We start from the raw sequence: 22,619 nt of genomic DNA on the forward strand, positions 1-22,619 counted from the left end.
CCCTTCCCCCCTCCAGGTGCTCCTGGAGAGATACACAGACACAAGCTCTGTGAATCCAAACAGAGTGACTCCCCCTCTCCGTTCCCAGTCCTGGAAACAAAAAGGACTTTCCTATTCACCCAGAGGGAATGCAAAATCAGGCTAGCAAATCCAACGCACACAGATTTCCCCTGATTTCTTCCTCCCACCAATTCCCTGGTGAGTACAGACTCAGTTTCCCTGAAGTAAAGAAAAACTCCAACAGGTCTTAAAAGAAAGCTTTATATAAAAAGAAAGAAAAAATACATACAAATGGTCTCTCTGTATTAAGGTGACACAACACAGGGTCGATTGCTTAAAAGAATATTGAATAAACAGCCTTATTCAAAAAGAATACAAATCAAAGCACTCCAGCACTTATATTCATGCAAATACCAAAGAAAAGAAACCATATAACTTACTATCTGATCTCTTTGTCCTTACACTTAGAAACAGAAGATTAGAAAACAGAACTACTTCTCCAAAGCTCAAGAAAGCAGGCAGACAGCAAACAAAGACTTAGACACCAACTTCCCTCCACCCAAAGTTGAAAAAATCCGGTTTTCTGATTGGTCCTCTGGTCAGGTGCTTCAGGTGAAAGAGACATTAACCCTTAGCTATCTGTTTATGACATGGGGACTTCTGAAACTTTTACCCAGAACATGATACTTAAAGCAGGGTCATCCAAATGAAGGGGCACATGGTCTGTGGGCCAAGGGGTGAGACTTTTACATCAAATGGAACAAACTGCAGTTATCTTCATCTGGAGAGATGGCCTATGGAGAGTAAAGCTTCTAAATGTGCTCGACTCTGGCTTGTCCCAAGTGTCTTGGCACCTACCAATTCAGCCTGATCACGCTGGTTGATAACTGGTCTGTTTACATTTCCTCTTCGCTGGCCCACTGCTGCATCACCTAAACTCATCTAATTCCTCACACTTTACAGCACATTCAGAACAGATGGATACAAGTGAAATATTTGGTCCCAGTTCTGGTCGCTGCTCAATCTGGCCTGATGAGTCAAATGGAAACATGCCTCTTCCACAAGTATGAAAGTCCTAATCAGAAGTGACCTGATCTTGGTTCTCTCAGCAGGAGGTGGTATATTCATGGTTCCCTTTGTTGCCTTATTTTTGCAATTTAGCTATTTTCTAGGGATTCTATGGGTGTTATTTTATTTGCCACTAAGCTTTTGGTAAAGGTAGTGAGGGAACTGAGAAGGGATCATGCAGCTTCATCATGTGATATTTCACCATGATGATGTTTTTCCACCATCAATTCACAATTGGTTTGGAAACATTTGAAAAGAACCCTCTTTATTAGATGCTTCTATCCCCACACTGCACATGTTACCATGGGGAAAGATATAATTGCCCTGAAAATGTCATCTCCTATGAAATACAGCCTGAGAGGATGCATGCTCCAAAATGCCACAGTGCCCAATGAGACATGGGGAGGATTGAGTGACACAGCTGGTTCAGTGTGACTGGCCCATTGGGAGTTGAGTCAGAGAGGCCATTTTAATGTATAAAGGATATAATAATGCTGAGGGGGAAAGCGATACATAAAGCATCTGAATTCCCTTTCTGCTCTATAAGTCAACTTACCAGCTAACCATAAATAGAAAATTCCCCCATCAATGGGAGCTCAGTCCATATAAATTTAACAATACAGCGTCTCCATGTATTTCACTGCACTCCTGTATAGCTGTCCTATATGTAAATATGGAATAAAGATGCTTTTATAGTTTGGTTAGAAATTCAGAGCCATTTTCTCCCTCTATTTGTGCTCAGAGATGAAACTAAGATTTTTCAGCTAGGAAGTTCATTTCTGGAACATCCTAAGAACCTCTGGCCAAACTTTATACTGCAACTCACCCAGTTCCTTTGGAAAAACACAAACCCTTCAAATGTCTCTTTTCCAAATAGCATTAGAAACAAAATATTTTTATGACATTGTCTTACACAGAATGTACATGAAAATGCAGTTCATATCTGTGTGCATATCATCCTAATTGTTTCTGCTTTTCATTAAACTGCAAACTTTTCCTATTTCCATAGTTCACCCTTTTCCTTTTTAACCAGACCATTGTGCTGTTCCTTTGCTGTCTAAGAGATCATACCCCTCATTGCGATGCTTGTTATGTTTCTAAAACACAAAGAGCAAACCTTTACTTTGTCTACAATAATTTTCATTTTAAAACTTTAAAAAAATGGGAGGAAATAAAAAAAAGGAAAGAACACAAGTAAAGCTTTAACAAAGCTTTTGATATGGTCTCCCACAGTATTCTTGCCAGCAAGTTAAAAAAAGTATGGATTGGATGAATGGACTATAAGGTGGATAGAAAGCTGGCTAGATTGTCGGGCTCAACAGGTAGTGATCAATGGCTCGATGTCTAGTTGGCAGCTGGTATCAAGCGGAGAGCCCTAGGGGTCAGTCCTGGGACCAGTTTTGTTCAACATCTTCATTAATGATCTAGATGATGGAAAAGATTGCACCCTCAGCAAGTTTGCAAATGATACTAAGCTGGAGTGAGAGGTAGATACACTGGAAGGTAAGGATAGGATACAGAGGGACCTAGATAAATTGGAGGATTGGGCCAAAATAAATCTGATGGGGTTCAACAAGGACAAGTGCAGAGTCCTGCACTTAGGAGGGAAGAATCCCATGCACCGCTACAGGCTGGGGACCAACTGGCTAAGCAGCAGTTCTGCAGAAAAGGACCTGGGGATTACAGTGGATGAGAAGCTGGATACGAGTCAACAGTGTGCCCTTGTTGCCAAGAAGGCTAACGGCATATTGGGCTGCATTAGTAGGAGCATTGTCAGCAGGTCAAGGAAAGTGATTATTCCCCTCTATTCTGCACTGGTGAGGCCTATCTGGAGTACTGCATCCAGTTTTGGGCCCCCCACTACAGAAAGGATGTGGACAAATTGGAAAGAGTCCAGCAGAGGCCAATGGAAATTATTAGGGGGCTGAGGCACATGACTTATGAGGAGAGGCTGAAGATACTGGGCTTATTTAGTCTGCAAAAGAGAAGAGTGAGGGGGGATTTGATAGCAGCCTTCAACTACCTGGCAGGGGATTCCAAAGAGGATGGAGCTTGGCTGATCTCAGTGGTGGCAGATGACAGAATAAGGAGTAATGGTCTCAAGTTGTAGGGGGGAGGTCTTGGTTGGATATTAGGAAAAACTATTTCACTAGGAGGGTGGTGAAGCACTGGAATGGGTTACCTAGGAAGGTGGTGGAATCTCCATCCTCAGAGGTTTTTAAGGCCTGGCTTGACAAAGCCCTGGTTGGGATGATTTAGTTGGGGTTGTTTCTGCTTTGAGCAGGGGGTTGGACTAGATGACCTCCTGAAGTCTCTTCCAACCCTAATCTTCTATGATTCATGATAGAGTACGGGATGTGTCTGTTCTGCAACCAGATATAGAATGGCTGAAAACAGAGTCCATGTGTACCCTTCTCTGTAGTTACAGGGGGAGTGTAAAACTGATCATCTGCACATTTTTGCTGCTGGTAAACTCCATTTATGAGCAATTTAATATAATAAAACATTCTTCTCTGTTTGATAATCAAGAAGTTAGGTGAACAAAGATGAAATGAGCCCCCCTCTTCCAAAAAAAAACAACCAACTACTAATATAGCCATATAGTGCAAAGTATCTGTATTTTCTAAAGGATCTGAAGACACAAACAGGTACTGCAGAGAGCTAGATATCATGCCTGCAAAGTCTCAAGTGTCTTTCCCCTGTTTTTCAAGAACTGATTGTGGGTTATGATACCTTGCCTATTCCATATTCCAGAAGCTGGAATGGATTTAATTCCCTATAATTAAAGTTAATAGAGAAAGAAAGGGGATTAGTTGTTCTATTCCAGATTGTTAGAGAATGTTTATCCAGAGGCTTCATTTTGGTGTTTTGTAAACATTATTGTAAGAAAGACATATGGGCCCCTGGGACTGAGAGTGGTCATTGCCTGTTCCATCTCCAGCTGCTGTCTGATGGAATAGCCCCTGTCCAGAAGACACACATTAGTGTCCGGTCTGCATTCACTTTTCAGTGTACTCTCTCTGCGTGTTAGTGGGGGGGGAATGCATGTCCCACTGCCTCTCCCCCATTCCTGGACCCACAGCAGCATCTGTCTTCCTTCCCCAATTTCACAGAAAGTGGGTAATCCACATGCAGCTAGGGAGGGCAACCTTGCACACCCCCTGGTCATTGCTACAGCCTATTCATTGCTTTGCAGACTAGGCTAAATGAACCCCAGACAGTGAGGTTACACACAGGGCCGGTGCAAGGAAGTTTTGCGCCCTAGGCAAGACTTCTATCTTGCGCCTCCCCCCGCCCCCGCCCTGCAGCAGCTCCCCATCCCCACTCCACCCTGAGGAGTCCCCCCCCCATGGCAGCTCCCACCCCCCGGGGAGCCGTGGAGCACCTCCCCACCCCAGCTCACTTCTGCTCCACGTCCTCCCCAAGCACGCCGCCCTTGCTCTAAGTCTCCTCCCCTCCCAGGCTTGTGGTGCCAAACAGCTGATTGGCATTGCAAGCCTGGGAGGCAGGAGAAGTAGAGCAGTGACCCCGTGCTCGGGGAGGAACCACTGTAAAAAAAAATTGGAGGCACCACTTTTTGGCGCCCCCAAATCTTGGTGCCCTAGGCAACCGCCTAGTTTGCCTTAATGGTAGCACCGGCCCCGGTTACAGGAGACCATGACAATGCCCAGAGCAAGGTCTACAGGAGGAGAAGTGTGTGTTGGGGAGGAGGGAGTAGGGGAGAAAGAGAGAGATGGTCTCCAGAGTCAGTGAAGGAACATGCCTGGCAAGTCTACAAAAATGGCTAGTAAACAAAAGTAGCAAAGTTTAAATGCATCAGTGTTAGTCATAAAATCATTAACATGTTTAGAAAATGATACAACCATTTGTTTTCTTCTTTTACGATTTCACTCAAGCCTGTCTCAGTTACTCAAGTCTGGAGCACGATTTTCTAAACACTCTCAGAAAAAAAAAATAGCAAGCTCAGGAGTATGCCTATGCAATTTAAGAAACTCTTGGATCGCCACAGCTTCCACACAGAGTTAAAGTTTCATAGATTTAGCTTTTGGTGGCATCGTCTTCCAAAGATGACACAAGCATTAATACTGTATTGAGGATTGCACAGCATGAAGTACTGCACCAGCACAAGTAACAATTCAGAGAGAGTAGTAGGAACCTTTGGGAGACCTTTGTTGGGAACTCAAGTATACGTTTTTGGTGCTATAGACTGCTGCTCTCCAACTGAATATTGTTTTCATATATTGGTGCCTCTCTTAGAATTAGCAGCAAAGAGTCCTGTGGCACCTTATAGACTAGCACATGTATTGGAGCATGAGCTTTCGTGGGTGAATACCGACTTCATTGGATGCATGTCGGTCTCTTAGAATTGGTTCCTTGGGGCAATCCGGTTAAAATTAAAGGAGATTTTCAACCAATATTACATCAGTTAGGGATAACACCCAATGCTTCCATTGCTCTACATTCTCCAACTGTCCTCTGAAAGCTAGACTCCTCAAATGCAGTACATTTGGAGTATGTAAACTACTTCTGAGATCCCTTTTCAGTGCTTGTTAATACTGAAACACGGCACAGAAGAGTAAAGTTCTGCCCAGCAGCAATGTTATTCAACAACAGATAAACTGTATTGCTCCAAAGCATAGGGAAATCCTCAAGCATATTGGTTCAGACAAAACCTCCTGTAGGACATGGGACATGTGAGCAATAGGAGGCACTTTAAGGTTTAATTGCTCTGAAAAGAGTGTCCTCTGAATATTAGTGTATGTGAGGACCATTCCCAAAGATTGGGAATAACAGAGGTGTTGGAAAACTCAGCGAAGGTAGCTCAAATTCTCTTTTGGGGAGGGTTCATTTTGTAAGTTTTGTGAGGCTATCTAGTACTCAGAAATACAGAGACCCTTAGGGACAGTCAGCAACTGCTCTGCACATTTGCCAATTTACCAATACCCTGACTTGCAATACCTACTGCTGTTCCATTCCTGGTCCCCCAATGAGCTTCACTCTTGGGTTTCAGAAGCCCCTGCTATTCCAGGGCCAAATCCCAAAGTGCTTACTCAGGGAAAACTCCACTCTTTCTGGCTTATGTTTGGGGAAGCTTTTACAGGCTCCATGACTGGAAAGTGGGTTGCTGATCAGAAGTGTCTAACGGTGCAGTTTGGGAAACCCTAGAAGAGACCTCCCATAAAACAGTATTTATTTTTGGTACTAGGCTAGTGCCCCAATGTGCTAGCACTTTTCACACAGAGAAGAGAATGCAGTCTTTGCTCAGGCTGGTGTGAAAAGCATGGAGTTATTGTTGTGAATGAGGCTGTGGATGGATGGGGACTCTAAAGAAGAAACTAAAATTCCTACCAAGTGTAAAAGGGGCAAAGAGGCAAAACAATCTATTGACATGGAGGGTGGAGGAAGCACCAAGGCCCACGGGTTTCTGCTGTAAAGGCAAATAGCAAGAGAAGGGATAGATATACTCCTACAGAGAGATCTACAATGGGGCATACGAGCCTACCTGACAATTTAGGCCTAAGTCCAACATTTAGACACCACTGAGATTCACAAAATCCCTGCTCAGCTGCTACCTAGCCTTGAAGGTTTCGATTAGGGTTGCCAACTTTCTGATTGAAGAAAACCGAACATCCTTGTCCTGCCTCACCCCTTCTGAGTCCCTGCCACTCCATCCCCCTTCCCTCTGTTGCTCGCTCTCCCCCACCCTCACTCATTCATTTTCACTAGGTGGTCAGAGGGTTGGGATGCAGGAGGGGGTGAAGGCTCTGGGCTGGGGATGTGGGCTCCAGGGTGTGGCCAGAAGTGAGGGGTTCACGGTGCGGAAGGGGGCTCCAGGCTGGGGCAGGGGTGCAGGAGGGGGTGAAGGCTCCAGCTGGGGGTGTGGCCTCTGGGGAGAGTGCAGGGAGGAGGGGTTTGGGATGCAGGAGTGGGCTCTGGGCTGGGGCTGAGGCATTTAGAGTGTGGGAGGTGCTTTGGGCTTCAGGAGGGTGTGGGAAGTGGCTCAGGTGCTGGGGCAGGGGACTGGGGTGAGAGAGGGGTGAAGGCTCTGGGGTGGGATTTGGGATGAGGGGTTCGGGGTGCAGGAGGGGGCTCCAAGCTGGGGCAAAGTGTTTCAGAGTATGGGAGGGGGCTCAGAGTTGGGGCAGGGGGTTGGGGCACAGGAGGAGGTGAGAGGTGCAGGCTCCAGGCACTGCTCACTTCATGTGGCTCCTGGGAAGCAGTTGGCTCCTAGGCCTAGGGACAGGCAGGGGGCTCTGCGTGCTGCCCCTAATCTCAGGTGCTGCCCCTGCAGCTCCCATCGGCTCCCGTTCCTGGCCAATGGGAGCTGCAGAGCTGGTGCTCGGGGTGGGGCAGCGTGTGGAGCTGTGATTAGGAACTGGAGGAACATGCCGAGTGCTTCTGGGAGCCACGTGGAGCTGGCTGCTGTGGCCAACTGGACTTTTAATGGCTCAGTCAGCTGTGCTGTCTGGAGACGCCAGGGTCCCTTTTTGACTGGGTGTTCTGGTCAAAAACGGGACACCTGGAAACCCTAGTGCCGATGTTTCTGCCAGTGAGGTGCACAGCCACCTCAGTTTGGGTGCCTGGGCACCTACCTCCCTGCCCAAGCTCCAGTGAGATCTTCGAACTAGTTATCCCTCCTCTTCTTGCCTGGGGGCCCAATTCAGAAGGCATGCTCAGAGCATGCCTCAACCTCCCCAAACAGACTGGGGAAGAGGGAGAAGTAGCAATAGCCTTTAGCCTACTGGTTCACACACTTCCCAGGACAAGGGAGACATGCTCAATTCCCCACTCTGTGGAGCAGGGATTTGAACATTAGAGCCCTGACTAACGGACTATGGGAAGCTCTGGGGCGGTTCACCCCCCGCCCCTCCTGTTGAAGCTGTTCCACTATATATAAATAGTTAAATACACGGGGAGCCAGACAAAGAGAATCTATAGCCCAGGGATTAGAGAGCTCAGCTGAGGCACCCAAGTTTAAATCCCTGCTCCCCAGAAGACAGTGGGTGGAAGTGGATCTGCAAGTGTACTCTGCTCACTGGGCTAATGGTTGTATGGGAGGCTTCCTGTCCTGTTTCTTGCAAAAGGAGCTTGGGCATTGAACCTCAGGAGAGGTTTCACAGCAGAAAGCCCCAAGCACAAATAGGCCCATAGCTTCCTTTGAAGGGTGGGGCTTAGCTCACACCCTTCTTCTTGGCATTTTCATTGGTTAGTTTAGATGGCTCCCCACTCGGCAGGCAGGCTTTTGAAGATCCCATTCTTACACTTGTATCTCTCCCCATGCATTGTATGGGGAACCTAGGCAACTGACCTGGGGGTGTGGATTCCATTGGGAGCAGGGGCCCTAAAGGTGCTCAGCATTACAGTACCAAAGTCCCTTTGTTCTAAGCCCTAGAGTCTGAGCCTACAGGCACCCACCCTTTTCTGGAGCAATTCCATTTCTTGCCACCTATCACTGCCCCCAAGTCAGCAGCATGATTCCAAGGAGTTCCATAGCATCAGCATATAACCCTTCCTAAGCTGCTCATGACACTTGCCAGGAGCCCTTGGGGCACGCCACAGAGTACAGAGAGGTAGGGGTCATTGGTTCCCTGCTCCAGCAATGGGAATTCCAGGATCTCAGGAGAGAAGCCACATGAATCCAATGGCGAAGGCAGCATATACCAAACCAGGTGCTGTCCCCTGGGGATAACCTTGTTAACTCAAATATATCGGCACATGAGTGTCATGTGAGCACACTACTGAGTGGTTTAAAAACAACTTTAATAAACTGCACACAGCAGGAGGGCTAAGGGTACAGATCTGGATTTGAAAGTGTGTGTGTGTGTGTGTGTGTGTGTGTGTGTGTGTGTGTGTGTGTACGTACGTACCACCCTGTCACATACACCCCTTTCCTGCCTATAAAGTTCCCAGAGATAGTGTGTGTGCAGAACATAAACGAAGGGGAGAGGGTCTGGCAAATAGTTAGCAGAAATAACTCTAGACAGAACCCTGCAGGACAACCTTTTAGCCAGTTCCTCAAGCCCCAAAACTAGAGAGAGAGACAGACAGACAGAAAGGAAACCCAAAGCACAATTCCTGGTGCTCAGTAATACTCTCCCCACAAGAACAGCCTCCTCCCTCCCCCCATATATATATGCCAGTGAATTTCACTCAGTGATTCCAGATCAAGCCCATAGCTTGTGATTGAATTAGAGCTTCTTTTTTAGAAAGAGACATCTAATCCTGGTTAAAGACTTCCAGCAATGGAGAATCCATCATGTCTCCTTAGGTACACTATGCCAATGGTTAATTACCCTCACCATTAAAAGTGTGCCCCACATCTCTGGCCTGCTTCAGCTTCTAGCCATTGGATCTTGTGCTGCCTTTGTCTGTTAGATTACAGACAGGGACAGCTTTAGGCCTATTCCACTAATTCCCCCGAATCGGGCCCCGCGCCTAAGAGGGCCCCACACCCAGTGAGAATCCCTTCCCTGCCTAGAGGTGCCTTTTTAATTTTTACTCACTCGGTGGCTCTCCAGGTCTTTGGTGGCACTTTGGCAGCTGGTTCTTCACTCACTCCAGGTCTTCAGGAGTACTTCGGCGGCGGGTCCTTCAGTGCCGCCGAAGACCCAGAGTAAGTGAAGGACCCACCACCGAAGTGGCACCGAAGACTTGGAGCACCGCCCAGTGATTACAAGCCCCATGTGTTTTTTTAAGTGTTTTTTTTTTTAAGTCATCCTTGCTAGGACCCTGTCGAAACTTTTCAAATTGGGCCCCATGCTTCCTAAAGCCGGCCCTGATTACAGAGCCCTCTGCTATTGGAAATCTTCTTGTAGATCCCTGACCTAAATTTCACCTCAATGCTTACTTTCACATAAGCCCCCTGATACATGAATCTCTGTGCAGGTCTGAGGTTCTGTTAAGTGTTCCTAAAGCTAATGACTGAACTGGGAGATATTTTCACTCACTAGCAACAGGAAACAAAGATTTATTAATGCATAACCAAGATGTGGACTTGGCTCCCCAGTGCAGAGAAGCTCACTTCTATTTTTGGTTGTTTATAAACAGCTTCATGGTTACCCAAGTTTGCCCTTTTCATCTCACTCCTCCAAGATTCAGCAGGCATATGGGGTGTCTGGAGCTAGTCATCAGGAAAAAAAAAATCAGATACTTCAAGGGTTAGCAGGGCTGAGACCCTCTCTGTACAATACCATAGTTTGCTCCTGTATATTTTATCAGATCCAGGAAAACTGATCAGTTCTTCGCAAAGAAGAGCTACAGCAGAGCTAGAATGGTCTCCAAGTGCTTCAAAGAGTTCTCATAAATATTAATACTCTGCTACTAAGAAGAAGGGAGGGGAGGGGTGGCAGGAAAAGTATGATGTGTCTACAATCCACACCCACATTGGGAAGTATCATTTTAGCCTAGCAGTCTGGTCAAAATCTCTTTAAAAGGTTGGTATCTGAGATATTAGCAAAATTCTCGCCACTGCCTGGGTTAGCATGAACAGCCCTCCTCCTGTAATCCTTGTTAAAGGCACTGCTATGTTAAACAAAACCAGGCAAGCTGTGGGGAAGTTGTAAGGGTTCTGTATTGCCTGTCATTGGACTGTGAACACCCATGCTGCCTTGCAAAGTTAGCTGCTTAGCAATGTCGTCATGCAGCATGAGGTTCTAACATGCAGCTTGAAAGAAAATCCCTATAATATTTAATATTCATGTCCCTTTTCTACAGTGTTTCGAATTCAGGCACTTTCTATAGTTTAAGAAAGGGGGAAAAAATGGTCTCATTTCCACTTACTGGAAACTCAGAGCCAATAGATAGTAAAATCTTTAAGATGTTTCTAAAGTCATTACAGTCAAAAGAAACTTTATGCCCTTCCCTTGTTGGTCCTCACCCCGTCCCATCCTCACCCGTGCTTCCAATTCTATTTTCTGCTTGTAACATTTTTGCTTGATTTATTTAATCAGGAGCATGAGACCAAATACATGTGGGCTTGTAAAGCACAAAGCTGAAAGCTAAGTGACTTCACCCCCTCCACAAGATGCAATAGTAGCTCCAAATGTACAGCCAAAGATTATCATGATATAAAATCTATACAGAGGGAAAGTGGTTTGTGTAGTCACTGGGCATTATTGCCATGGCATTAACTGATGACACAGAGCAAATCAGAAAGCTCCAACTGTGTCCTGTATGCTAAAGCTGTCTAACAAAATAGTAATTCTGTACATGCCTCCTAAATTCTAGAGCAGGCCTGCACAACATGCGGCCCGGGGCCACATGCGGTCCGCGGGGCTCACGGTGTGGCCCGCGGAGGATGAGAAGGTGGGCTCACTGTGCAGCCCATGGGGGGTGAGTATGCAAGCAGCAGGTGAGGGAGGGGGGCTGAAGAGGCAGGTGGGCAGTGGCAGGGGGTGAGGAGGCAAGCCGGGGCGGGTTGGGGGGCTGAGGAGGTGAGCTGGTGGGCAGTGGCGGGGGGGGGCAGGTGAGCTGGCGGCTGGGGGAGGGAGGGTTGAGGAGGCAAGCAGGCGGGCAGTGGTGGAGGTTGAGTAGACGAGCCGGGGGAGTGAGGAGGCGAGCAAGGAGTCAGTGGCTGACTTGTCCTACTGATCTGGTCTGGCTCCCATCCCCTCTCCAAGGGTTGCAGCTGTCTGGAGGTGCCTGCCTTCCATGCCTTCCTCACTCGCACCTCATTCATTCAACAGGGCAATTGATTACAAAGTGGGGGGAAGATCTTATTCTACTAGCAAAAAGACATTTTTCTTTTACCTTAATTATACTACCTTAGGGGCCCGCTATAACATATTACCAAGATTCAATACCGTTGTTTTGGTGGGGCAGCGCTGGGGAAGGAGGGTTTGTTTCCATGGGGCGGGGAGTATTTCAGGGGGGCTTGGCGGCACTGGGGGGGGGGGCAAGGGGTTCAGCCCTCAGCTGTTTTCTTTGGAGTAATATGGCCCTCACCGCTTTACGAGTTGGGCAGGCCTGTTCTAGAATAACGAAAGTGGCCTGCTTTCGGTGATAGCCACTGTGGTTGTATGAGCTCTCTCCCGCTCTGTGTGGCCCACGACAGAGCAGAAGGCACTGAACTGCTAGTGCTGGGACTTGGTATTTTACAAGTGCTAATCTCCAGTTCCTAACAATGCCAAGACGGGGGAAGGGCTGGAGGGATATTTTTTGTTTTCCCTCCAGGGATGGAAATAGAAGAAGTAAGTTAGCTCCACAATATCCAATTACTGCAACGCAATCTAACTGGGCCAATTTTATCAAAGAGTTTGACCAAGAGCCAATATCCTTTGTATTCCACAGGATGAGGATCAACTAAGAGAGAAAGCAGCACTCTCAAGATGCCAGGACCACCGCCCCATCTTTCCAGGCACAGAGCAACTGACGTCGCTGTTCTCCTTCAAATCGCTTCTTACTGTGCACTTCTACTCTGAAAAGTGAGTCACTCCCACAGTTCTTCCCCTCACCCACTCTACCAGAAAGTCCTTCCCCTACAACACACATACCCACACCCCTGGGGGTGAATTTCCAACTTATTTAAAGTTTAACCTTAATGACAACATTCCTAGCTTTCTAGTTTTCAAAAAATCATGTTTTCCTTCCTCTTCCTTTATATTACAGATACTGTCTCATCTAACTCAGTTCATGGCTGGTGTTGCCTGTGAATAAAAACTATGTGCCATCACCATAGATGCCAAATGCAAGAAGTAGCAGAAGCCTTCTTACAATCTATTGAGGACCAGCGCATCTCATGCAGCCTGATTATTTAGGCTTTCCAAATGGACAGCTCTTGAATGCTCACTGTGGACTTGGGTTATCTGCATGCCATTGCAGAATGCTGACTGTCACAAGCCCTTCCTAATATCATTTGGTAGATTCATAGACCAGAAAGCCAGAAAACACCATTGTGATCATCTAGTCTGACCTTCTGCATAACACGGGCCAATGGACTGAATTAATTCCTATTTAAACTAGAACAAATCTTTTAGAAAAACATCAGGTCTTGATTTTTAAATTGTGAGTGATGGAGAACCCACCACAGCCCTATGTAAGTTGTTCCAATGATTAATTACTCTCACTGTTAAAAATTTGCACCTTATTTCCAGGCTGAATGTCTAGCTTCACCTTCCAGCCGGTGGTTCTTGTTAGACCTTTGTCTGCTAGACTGAAGAGCCCTCTGTCATGAAATTGCTGTTCCCCATGTAGGCACCTAGGGTTCCAAAAAGGGACTTAGGTACTGTAATGTGGAACTCCAAGGTGCCCGGCCACCCCACAGAATTCTCAGCCCTGTGTTAGGTGTCCAGGCTCCCTATACAATGCGTTGAGAGAGTTAGGTCTGGTCTACACTACGCTTTTCAACTGAATTAACCCTGCACCTGTCCACACAACGAAGCCCTTTATATCGATATAAAGGGCTCTTAAAACCGATTTCTGTACTCCTCGACTAGAGGAGTAGCGCTGAAATTGGTATTGCCATGTCGGATTAGGGTTAGTGTGGCCACAATTTGACGGTATTGGCCTCCGGGCGGTATCCCACAGTGCACCATTGTGACTGCTCTAGACAGCAATCTGAACTCGGATGCACTGGCCAGGTAGATAGGAAAAGCCCTGCGAACTTTTGAATTTCATTTCCTGTTTGCCCAGTGTGGAGCTCTGATCAGCACAGGTGGCCATGCAGTCCCAAATCCAAAAAGAGCTCCAGCATGGACCGTATGGGAGGTACTGGATCTGATCGCTGTATGGGGAGACAAATCTGTTCTATCAGAGCTCCATTACAGAAGACGAAATGCCAAAGCATTTGAAAAAATCCCCAGGCTATGATACAGAGTCCACAGCAAGGACTCAGCACAGTGCTGCGTGACAAGCGTAACGGAAAGCCAAAGAATCAAATGGACGCTCATGGAGGGAGGGAGGGGGGACTGAGGACTCCAGCTATCCCACAGTCCCTGCAGTCTCTGAAAAGCATTTGCATTCTTGGCTGAGCTCCCAATGCCTGAAGGGTCAAAAACATTGTCCCGAGTGGTTCAGAGTATATCTTGTCAGTTTACCCCTCTCCTTCCCGTGAAAGAAAAGGGGAAAAAAATCATTTCTCGCCTTTTTTCAATGTCATCGTATGTCTACTGCATGCTGCTGGTAGACGTGGTGCTGCGGTGCTGAACAGGAGCATCCCCTTCCCTTCCTTTCCTGATGGCAGACAGTGCAAAATGGTGGAAAACCGTCCTCATCATCCCGTGAGTGCTCCTGGCTGGCCTTGGTGAGGTCGGCCAGGGTCGCCTGGGCAACAATGGGAATGACTCCTGGTCATTCCTGGCTGGCAGTGCAAAAAGATTGAAAACCATCCTCATCATAACAACTGGGGGCTGAGCTCCATCAGCCCCCACCTTTCATGTCAAATGAAGATTCTGTACTGCCTGGACTATCATAGCAGCGGGAGGCTGCCTCCCCCTCATTTTATCTCACTAAAAAGTCAATGTTTCTTATTCCTGCATTCTTTATTACTTCATCACACAAAGGGGGGGAGGACACTGCCATGGTAGCTCAGGAGGGTTGGGGAAGGAGGGAAGCAATGGGTGGGGTTGTTGCAGGGGTACCCCCTAGATTGGCATCATCATTTCTGTGGGATCTCTGGGGCTCTGACCCGGAGCGGCTGTGCTCTCTGGTTCTCTAGTACACTTGCCCCATATTCTAGGCAGGACTGACTCTATTTTTAGACAAAACATAAAAAAGGGAATGACCTGGGGAGTCATTCCCATTTTTGTCCATGTGCCCCCAGCCGACATCAGCGAGGCCAGCCAGGAGCACCCATGACAGCAGCAGACGGTACAAAATGACTGATAAACGTCATCACCAATTTCCAATTGCAAATGGTGCTACAGCTGGTAATGGTCTCTTTAACCTTGCAAAGGCAAATGAATGCTGCTGTGTAGAACTGCAGTACCGTGTCTGTCAGCAGCATCCAGTACACATACGGTTGACAGTGACAAAAGGCTAAATGGGCTGCATGGTTGTCATGCTATGGCATCTGCCAGGGCAATCCAGGGAAAAAGGGCGCGAAATGATTGTCTGCCGTTGCTTTCACGGAGGAAGGATTGAGTGATGACATTTACCCAGAATCACCTGTGTGACGAACTGGGAATGTTCTTAATGTTTGCTCTGAATACTGTGTTGGTGCCTCAGTGTCCCCATGGCAGTTCTTAAGTATCTAGCAGAGCAAAGGGCCAGTGCACCTAAATGCCTGGCACTCTGTCTCCTAGCAACTGATGGCCTGGGCCCCTCCTCTGCAAAGGTGCCAGCTGAAGGTGTTGGAGACAAAGGGATCAGGTGACCTCCTGGCCCGGGAAAGGGGCTGGGAGGGGTTGTTAGTCTGGAGCTGGCTGGGGTCAAGGGTGGAGGGCAGACCTGGGGGTCTGGCTCACTGACCCCCAGAATGGACCCAGCCGAGGGGTCCGGTTTGCTGTATCTACAAGCTCTGTTTTAGACCCTGTTCCTGTCATCGAATAAACCTCTGTTTTACTGGCTGGCTGAGAGTCACGTCTGACTGCAAAGTGGGGATGCAGAACCCGGTGGCGTCCCCAGGACCCCGTTGGGGTGGACTCGCTGTGGGAAGCGCACGGAGGGGCAGAGGATGCTGAATGCTCCAAGGAGAGACCCAGGAGGTGAAGCTGTGTGAGCTTCTTGCCTTGAACAAGTCTGCTCCAAGGGAGAGGAGGCTCCCCAAAGTCCTGACTGGCTTGGTGGGGAGCAGTTCCAGAGCATCGCCCGGTGACTCTGTGACAACTGGTGGCAGCGGCGGGACGTCCTGCACCCCGTGAATGGCGCTGCTTGCAGTAAGTGACTGGGGAGCAGTAAAACAAAGGAGGGATAAGGAGGACCAGGCGTGCTGAAGGCTCAGAGAGGGACGGTTTCAGGGGGCAGTTAACCTCTGGGAGTGTGTGACCAGCGAGAAGGACTGTTGGAGTAATAGGGTCCTCCTGAGGACTGCAGCGAGCAGTCTCAGGGGCGGAGGAGCTTGCCGCTCGACCCTGGGAGAGAGAAGGATTTTTGCAGTAGCAGGGTTCCCCTGGGGATTGCAGGAGCAGTCCCAGGGGCGGAGGAGTCTGCAGCTCAACCCTGGCAAAGAGGTGGTGATCATGAGAAGGGCTGGCACACCCGGGGTTCTTCCTGGAAACCATGGGGGAGCCAAGAGCACACAGGCCTGTGAGTCCAGAGCCACTTGGGAACGATGAAGTGATGGCCTATCACCATCTCCTTGAGAAGGACATTGTGATCCTGTGCACAAAGAGAGGGTTACACATGGGGACATTCACCAAGACACAGTTAATCGTGCAGTTGGAGGAGAAGCACCGCTCTGAGGAGCAGATTCCTGGCCCAGATGGGGCTACAAGAGGATCTGAGAGCAGCTGGAGCATCAGCCAGGCATCCCCGGGAGTCTGGTCCCCAATCAGACGAAGGTCTTCACGATTGGGTTCCCCATCAGGAGATTGGAGACGGATGGGATGGGAGCAGAGCCCGAGAGAGCGAGAGGACCGTGAGAGAGAGCAAGAGCCCGAGGAAAAGCTGCAGGAGAAGCAGCAGCAGCGTGGACTGGTGATGGTGGAGCAGAGAGACATAGGGGGCTGCCCAGGGGTCAGTGGGGAAACAAGCCTGCGGGGGCAAGACCCTGGGACAGAGAGAACTGTGGTGATGCAGCCCCAGATGCTGAGGGGCTGTGGGACCTGGGTGAAGTTCCCTGGAGTGAAACCCCTTGCCCTGCCTATGGCCCAGATCCCTGTGCAGACCCAGGAGGGGTCGGGCCGGCTGGTAGTTGGGGTTCTCCAGGATATCGGCTGGGAGGCTCTGTTGGGGGGTGACTGTCTCCCCATGGGACAGGATCCAGGCCCCGCTCCTGTAACGGCCGAGGGTTTGAATTCAAATCCAGGGAACCAATTGGCTAGGATGGAAATGGTCAGTGAAAATGCAAATGACCTGGCTGGCAGGGGGGAGGGGCTGCAGGGCTCAGGATACCTGCCTACCTGTAACCAGCCCCCTGGGGCTGAGTGGGAGGGAGAGATGCTCCCTGCCCCCCTGCACATCGGAGAGGGGGCTCACGCTGGCTCTGATGCTGTGACCAGAGCAGAGAGCTCGCTGCCTGTCCCCACTGGGACAGGAAGGGCAGCGCTGAGCACGGGGGGAGCTGAGACCCCAGCTGAGTGGGGGGACACCCAGGCAGGGCAGGTCAGCTGCCAAACAGGTTTGCCTGGTCCAGACGTGCTGCTGGGAAGTGATTACACAGCAGGGAGGAAGCTACCAGGGACAGGGCTCAGGGGGGCTGTGACCCCAGGCCCAGCCAGTGAAAGGGAGCAGGTCCCACTCCCTGCCCCAGCCGCTGAATCCCAGACTGAGCTGCAGAAGGATCCCTCCTTGGAGAAGCTGAGGGAACTTGCTGGCCACAGCACTGCAAACCCCCTTAGGGAAGGCTGCAGGGACAGAGTCCTGCAGGAGGAGGGATTCCTGTACCGGGAATGGGCTCCCAAAGGGGAAGTAGAACTGGGGGGAATCGGGAGACAGCTGTGGTGCCCCAGGAATCCACAGGGTTCTTCCCTTTCGAGCTGCTGGATGGGAGGAGAGTGAGGGGACCCCTGAACCTGAAGAGGGAGGATTGGATGAAGAAGGGGGAAGACCCCCGGGGGGATCTCTTCCCTGAGGTGGGAGACAATCTCCCCATCAGGTGTTCCCCGTTCAAAGTCACTGGGAAAGCAGCCCAGAACATGGAGAGAGAGGTCAGGGACATGCTGGCTTTAGATGGGATCCAGCCATTTTACAGCCCATGGGCCTCACCCATGGGGCTGATGCCCAAGCGAGACAGGATTATCTGGTTTTATGGGGGCTATCAGAAGCTTAAAGCCATCACAGTGTCCGATGCCGACCCCATGCCTAGGCCTGGGGAGATTCTAGACAAGCTGAGAGGGATGGAGAACTTGGCCCTGGCAGACACTGATAACATGTGCATCTTTAGCCAGACCTGGGAGGAACAGGTGTCCCAGGTGAAGAGGGGGCTGGGCTGCCTCAAGAAGGTGGGACTGACGTTAAAAGCTGGAAAGTGCAAGGGGGGACGGCAGAGGTGTTGTGTCTGGGCCACAAAGTGGGAAGTGGCTGCCCAAGCCCAGAGCTGGCAAAGGCCAAGATGGGGGCTCTTAACCAAAAGAACCCGAATCACAGACCGGAGGGCTGGGGAAAGACCCAATCCCAGCTTGAACCCCAGGGGTATTGGGGTGGCAAAGGGTGTGGGCTGCATAAACCTTCCCACCTGCGGCCTGCAAGTGCCATCAAGCACACCCGACCTAAGGGAGGGCGTGAGACTGGACTGTCCTGGTGTAACTCACACCAAGGAATGGGAGAGATGCTGGGGCATCCATGGGAACCTTGGTGGGTTCGAACTTCCTCAGGTCACTGGCTGGAGTGACCTCGCTCAGTTCGGTCTCGAAGGGGGGAGAGATGTGACGAACTGGGAATGTTCTTAATGTTTGCTCTGAATACTGTGTTGGTGCCTCAGTGTCCCCATGGCAGTTCTTAAGTATCTAGCAGAGCAAAGGGCCAGTGCACCTAAATGCCTGGCACTCTGTCTCCTAGCAACTGATGGCCTGGGCCCCTCCTCTGCAAAGGTGCCAGCTGAAGGTGTTGGAGACAAAGGGATCAGGTGACCTCCTGGCCCGGGAAAGGGGCTGAGGAGAGAGGAGGGGCTGGGAGGGGTGGTTAGTCTGGAGCTGGCTGAGGGCAGACGTGGGGGTCTGGCTCACTGACCCCCAGAATGGACCCAGCTGAGGGGTCTGGTTCGCTGTATCTACAAGCTCTGTTTTAAACCCTGTTCCTGTCATCGAATAAACCTCTGTTTTACTGGCTGGCTGAGAGTCACGTCTGACTGCAAAGTGGGGGTGCAGAACCCGGTGGCGTCCCCAGGACCCCGTTGGGGTGGACTCGCTATGGGAAGCGCACGGAGGGGCAGAGGATGCTGAATGCTCCAAGGAGAGACCCAGGAGGTGAAGCTGTGTGAGCTTCTTGCCCTGAACAAGTCTGCTCCAAGGGAGAGGAGGCTCCCCAAAGTCCTGACTGGCTTGGTGGGGAGCAGTTCCAGAGCATCGCCCAGTGACTCCGTGACAACCTGAGACACTGTTTTTGCACCATCATGCATTGGGATCTCAACCCAGAATTCCAATGGGCGGGGGAGACTGCGGGAACTATGGGATAACTACAGGATAGCTACCCACAGTATAACGCTCCAGAAATCGACGCTAGCCTTGGTACATGGACGCACACTGCCGAAATAATGGGCTTAGTGTGGCCGCGTGCACTCGACCTTATACATTCTGTTTTAAAAAAAAGCTTTATGTAAAATTGGAATAATCCCGTAGTGTAGACATACCCTTAGACATCCAAGAAAGGGATCTCAGAAGCCAACAAGCTGCCTAAGCTGTCCAGGAGTGAAATGTATCCAAAAACACCACACCAAAAAGCCATCCTATTAGAGACCTGGGTTCAAGTCCCTTCTCCAACTCAGGCAGAACAGGAATGTGAACATGGGTCTCCCCCAGCCCAGCTGAGTGTCCTGACCCCTAGCATGAGGTGTGCACACAATATCAGCAATGCTTAAGTTGGACTTAGGCACCCGAGGACCTTTGTTGATCTAGACCTTATAGGACTGATCAACAAACTCTTTTCTTTTGTTATTGAGATTGAATTCCTACAGTAAGGCAGGGTTTCTATCCCTTTAATCAGTCTCACGAATTTTCTCCAGTTTATCAACATCCTTCTTGAATTGTGGGCACCAGAACTGGACACCAGATTCCAGTAGTAGTTGCTCCAAATATATGACCCAAACACAGGGGTAATATAACCTCCCTACTCCTACTCAAGATTCAATTCTTTATACAACCATTTGTTTTATGGTAACAGGAATTCTTCATTTGGCCTGGATTACATGCCAAAGAGCACACCTCCCATTGCATGCCAGTCAGCAAGTGACAGGATAGATTTGGACCTGTGGTACTAAGGTGAACTGTACTTTACAGCCACAGTATCTAGACAGTGAGTTGTTAAGTACAGGCTCTGGGAGTGGGCACAAGTCCATCAACCTACACAGAATGTCCCATATAGATCATTGTGGAAGTCAGTGAGTGCCCTGCTAGAGAAAAACGGCCAGGCCACATCAGAGTGAGACCAAATCTCCCAGGTATTCAAACCATGAGGGGTTGGGAGAAGAGAGAGAAATATTTAACTCTTTAGATATCAAATATCTCGTTTGCTCCTTCTAAATCTGCAATTTTCTTCCCCTTAATATTCTGGCAGCACCCAGAAGCCCTAACCAGAATTGAGGCTCTATTACAACAAATACCATACAAATACATAAGATGACACAATCCAGGGCTCAAAGGATTTACAGTCTAGTCTAGGGCTTGATTACTCAGCTGTGAGCTAGCAGATTCAAGGTGTTCCTGGATAAACTGGAACAAGTAAGAAATTAGAGTCAATACAGACTGTTAAAATGAGTATTTCACATAAGCCTTTACTATGCTTACACTGTTTATATTCCTCAGTCCTGGCCTCTTACAGCACACACAGTCAGGCCTGGGACATGGAAGCTTGAAGACAAGTAGAGGGACCTATCATTCAGCCTTTTGGGTGCGGCTCCAGTTTGCCATAACAAAAAAACCCTTGCAGAAAATGGCAAATATGAGCCAACATTTCCCCATCCTCCCAAGGCTGAAGCAAATGCTGTGTATTCCTACTCCAGAGAGTAATAAACGTTGCAGAGAAATGGAATTGGCTTCCATCAAAGCTACATACAAGAAGCCACAAGCCAAACTACTCATCAGATTCAAGGCTGAGAGCAAGCCATTGAAAGAGAGAAATTCACAGTATCTGAGAAACTGATGAGACTTTCCAGGTAGAGAGAAAGAGAAAGAGAAAAGAAGGATAAATAACCCAACTCTAACAAGAGTGAACTTCAGTTGAATTATGTTTACAGTAAAAATCACAAACCAAATGGCTTAGTGCAGGGGGTCTCAAACTGGGGGTTGGGAGGTTATTACATGCAGGGTTGCAAGCTGTCAGCATCCACCCCAAACTCTGCTTTGCCTCCAGCATTTATAATGGTGTTAAATACATTTTTTTAAAAAGTGTTATTAATTTCTAATGGGGCTCACACTCAGAGGCTTGCTATGTGAAAGGGGTCACCAGTACAAAAGTTTGAGAACCACTGGCTTAGTGCATTGCAATACCTACTTCTGACACTGATTTTCATAGAACAGCAAACCCACCTACCGCCTTTTCTGCTATTCCAAGAAATCTTTCAAATATTTGTATATGATGAACTGAAAAGACTGGGGTAGTGGAACTCTCTAAAACCAAAGAGAACAAATATGGAGAAACACACAACTGTGGATTGTTTTAATGCACTGAAATCTTGCGGTGTGTTCTGGTGGGAAAAGCTGTTTCCCATAAAAGCCTTGCCAAAGGATGTTAACCTTACATTAATTAGATTACCAAAGTCAAACAGAAATAACTTTCCAGGCAGTAGCAAGGGCTTCTGTACTTCTGAATAATGTTGGGATTTCAAGAATTTCCCTGACCCCTTCCCAATGCATCTGCCCATCCCCTGAATAGAAAGGGATGCCGTTTAGATTTCTCAGAACCCAGCCATGGAGCATGACTGCTCACTTTCCTACATATCAATTATTCTTAAATGTTAGTTTCTATTCTGTCCCCTAAGCTAGCCTGGTGGAGTTCTCTCCAAATGTCCCTGTTTACAACTCAAATACTGGCAGATGTGACTTACATCCACTGACAGTTCCCTCTGAATAAGTTTCTTCGTCTCCTTTTCACAGTAGTTGAGCATTGCTTCTCGGTTGTACAAGCCAGTTGAGTGCTTGTCAGTTTGGTTTCTCTGTCTGAGCCCCACAGGGATATTTTCATCTGGATCAGCCACATCCAACTCCTTTTCTAGCTCTTCCATCTCCTCTGGAGACAACGTAGACAATAAGCTATCAATATCTGGATCTTCACTGACTTGCCTTCTGTATTTTGCTACCCTGGACATCTTGGCAGTTTAGGTGAAGCACAGCTGTGCTGATATGCAAAGCCAAAGAGTGTAGGAAAATTAGTTAAATAATAGAAGACCAGAAGTTACTTCCCCCCTCCCCACCGTTCAGGTGCTGAAGTGTTAAATCTAAGCAGCTTTAACTTACTGCAACCCCGGATAAATTGGTTATAAAGGAAGGACCTGGGCTGGTACAACAGCTGGCCAATTACATTTAACAGCTGTACAGCCTGGTTCAGAAAAACCAATCAGGAAAAGCAGGAGGCGGGATTTCTCTCAATCAGAGGAGTTTGAAACCTGAGGACATTCCAGGGAATCTGGAAGAGCTGCATGACCAAATTTAGTACTGAACATTTAGCCTTTTAAAGGCAATGGGACAACACAGTGAGAAAATATGCAAAAACACACAAGCTGCTAGGCTGGAGCTTTGAACTTAGAGAGGAAAGAACCAGACCTGCAGGTCTTTAGAATGCATCCATATGCAGCTTCAAGA

At 48.6% G+C, this 22,619-nt stretch overlaps 1 protein-coding gene across 1 annotated transcript in view; it reads right to left on the reverse strand.

Annotated features, from left to right (window-relative positions):
• LMOD1 (leiomodin 1) overlaps nt 1-22,283 on the reverse strand; it is a 58,599-nt gene extending 36,316 nt beyond the window's left edge. Inside the window, exon 1 of the mRNA XM_030561063.1 lies at nt 21,866-22,283. Within this exon, the coding sequence (XP_030416923.1) occupies nt 21,866-22,126 (261 nt within the window). The 5' untranslated portion in view covers nt 22,127-22,283. The remainder of the gene's footprint in view (nt 1-21,865) is intronic.
• Between the last annotated feature and the right edge of the window lie 336 nt (nt 22,284-22,619).

Source organism: Gopherus evgoodei, chromosome 4 (assembly GCF_007399415.2).
Source record: "Gopherus evgoodei ecotype Sinaloan lineage chromosome 4, rGopEvg1_v1.p, whole genome shotgun sequence".
Taxonomy (NCBI): domain Eukaryota; kingdom Metazoa; phylum Chordata; order Testudines; family Testudinidae; genus Gopherus; species Gopherus evgoodei.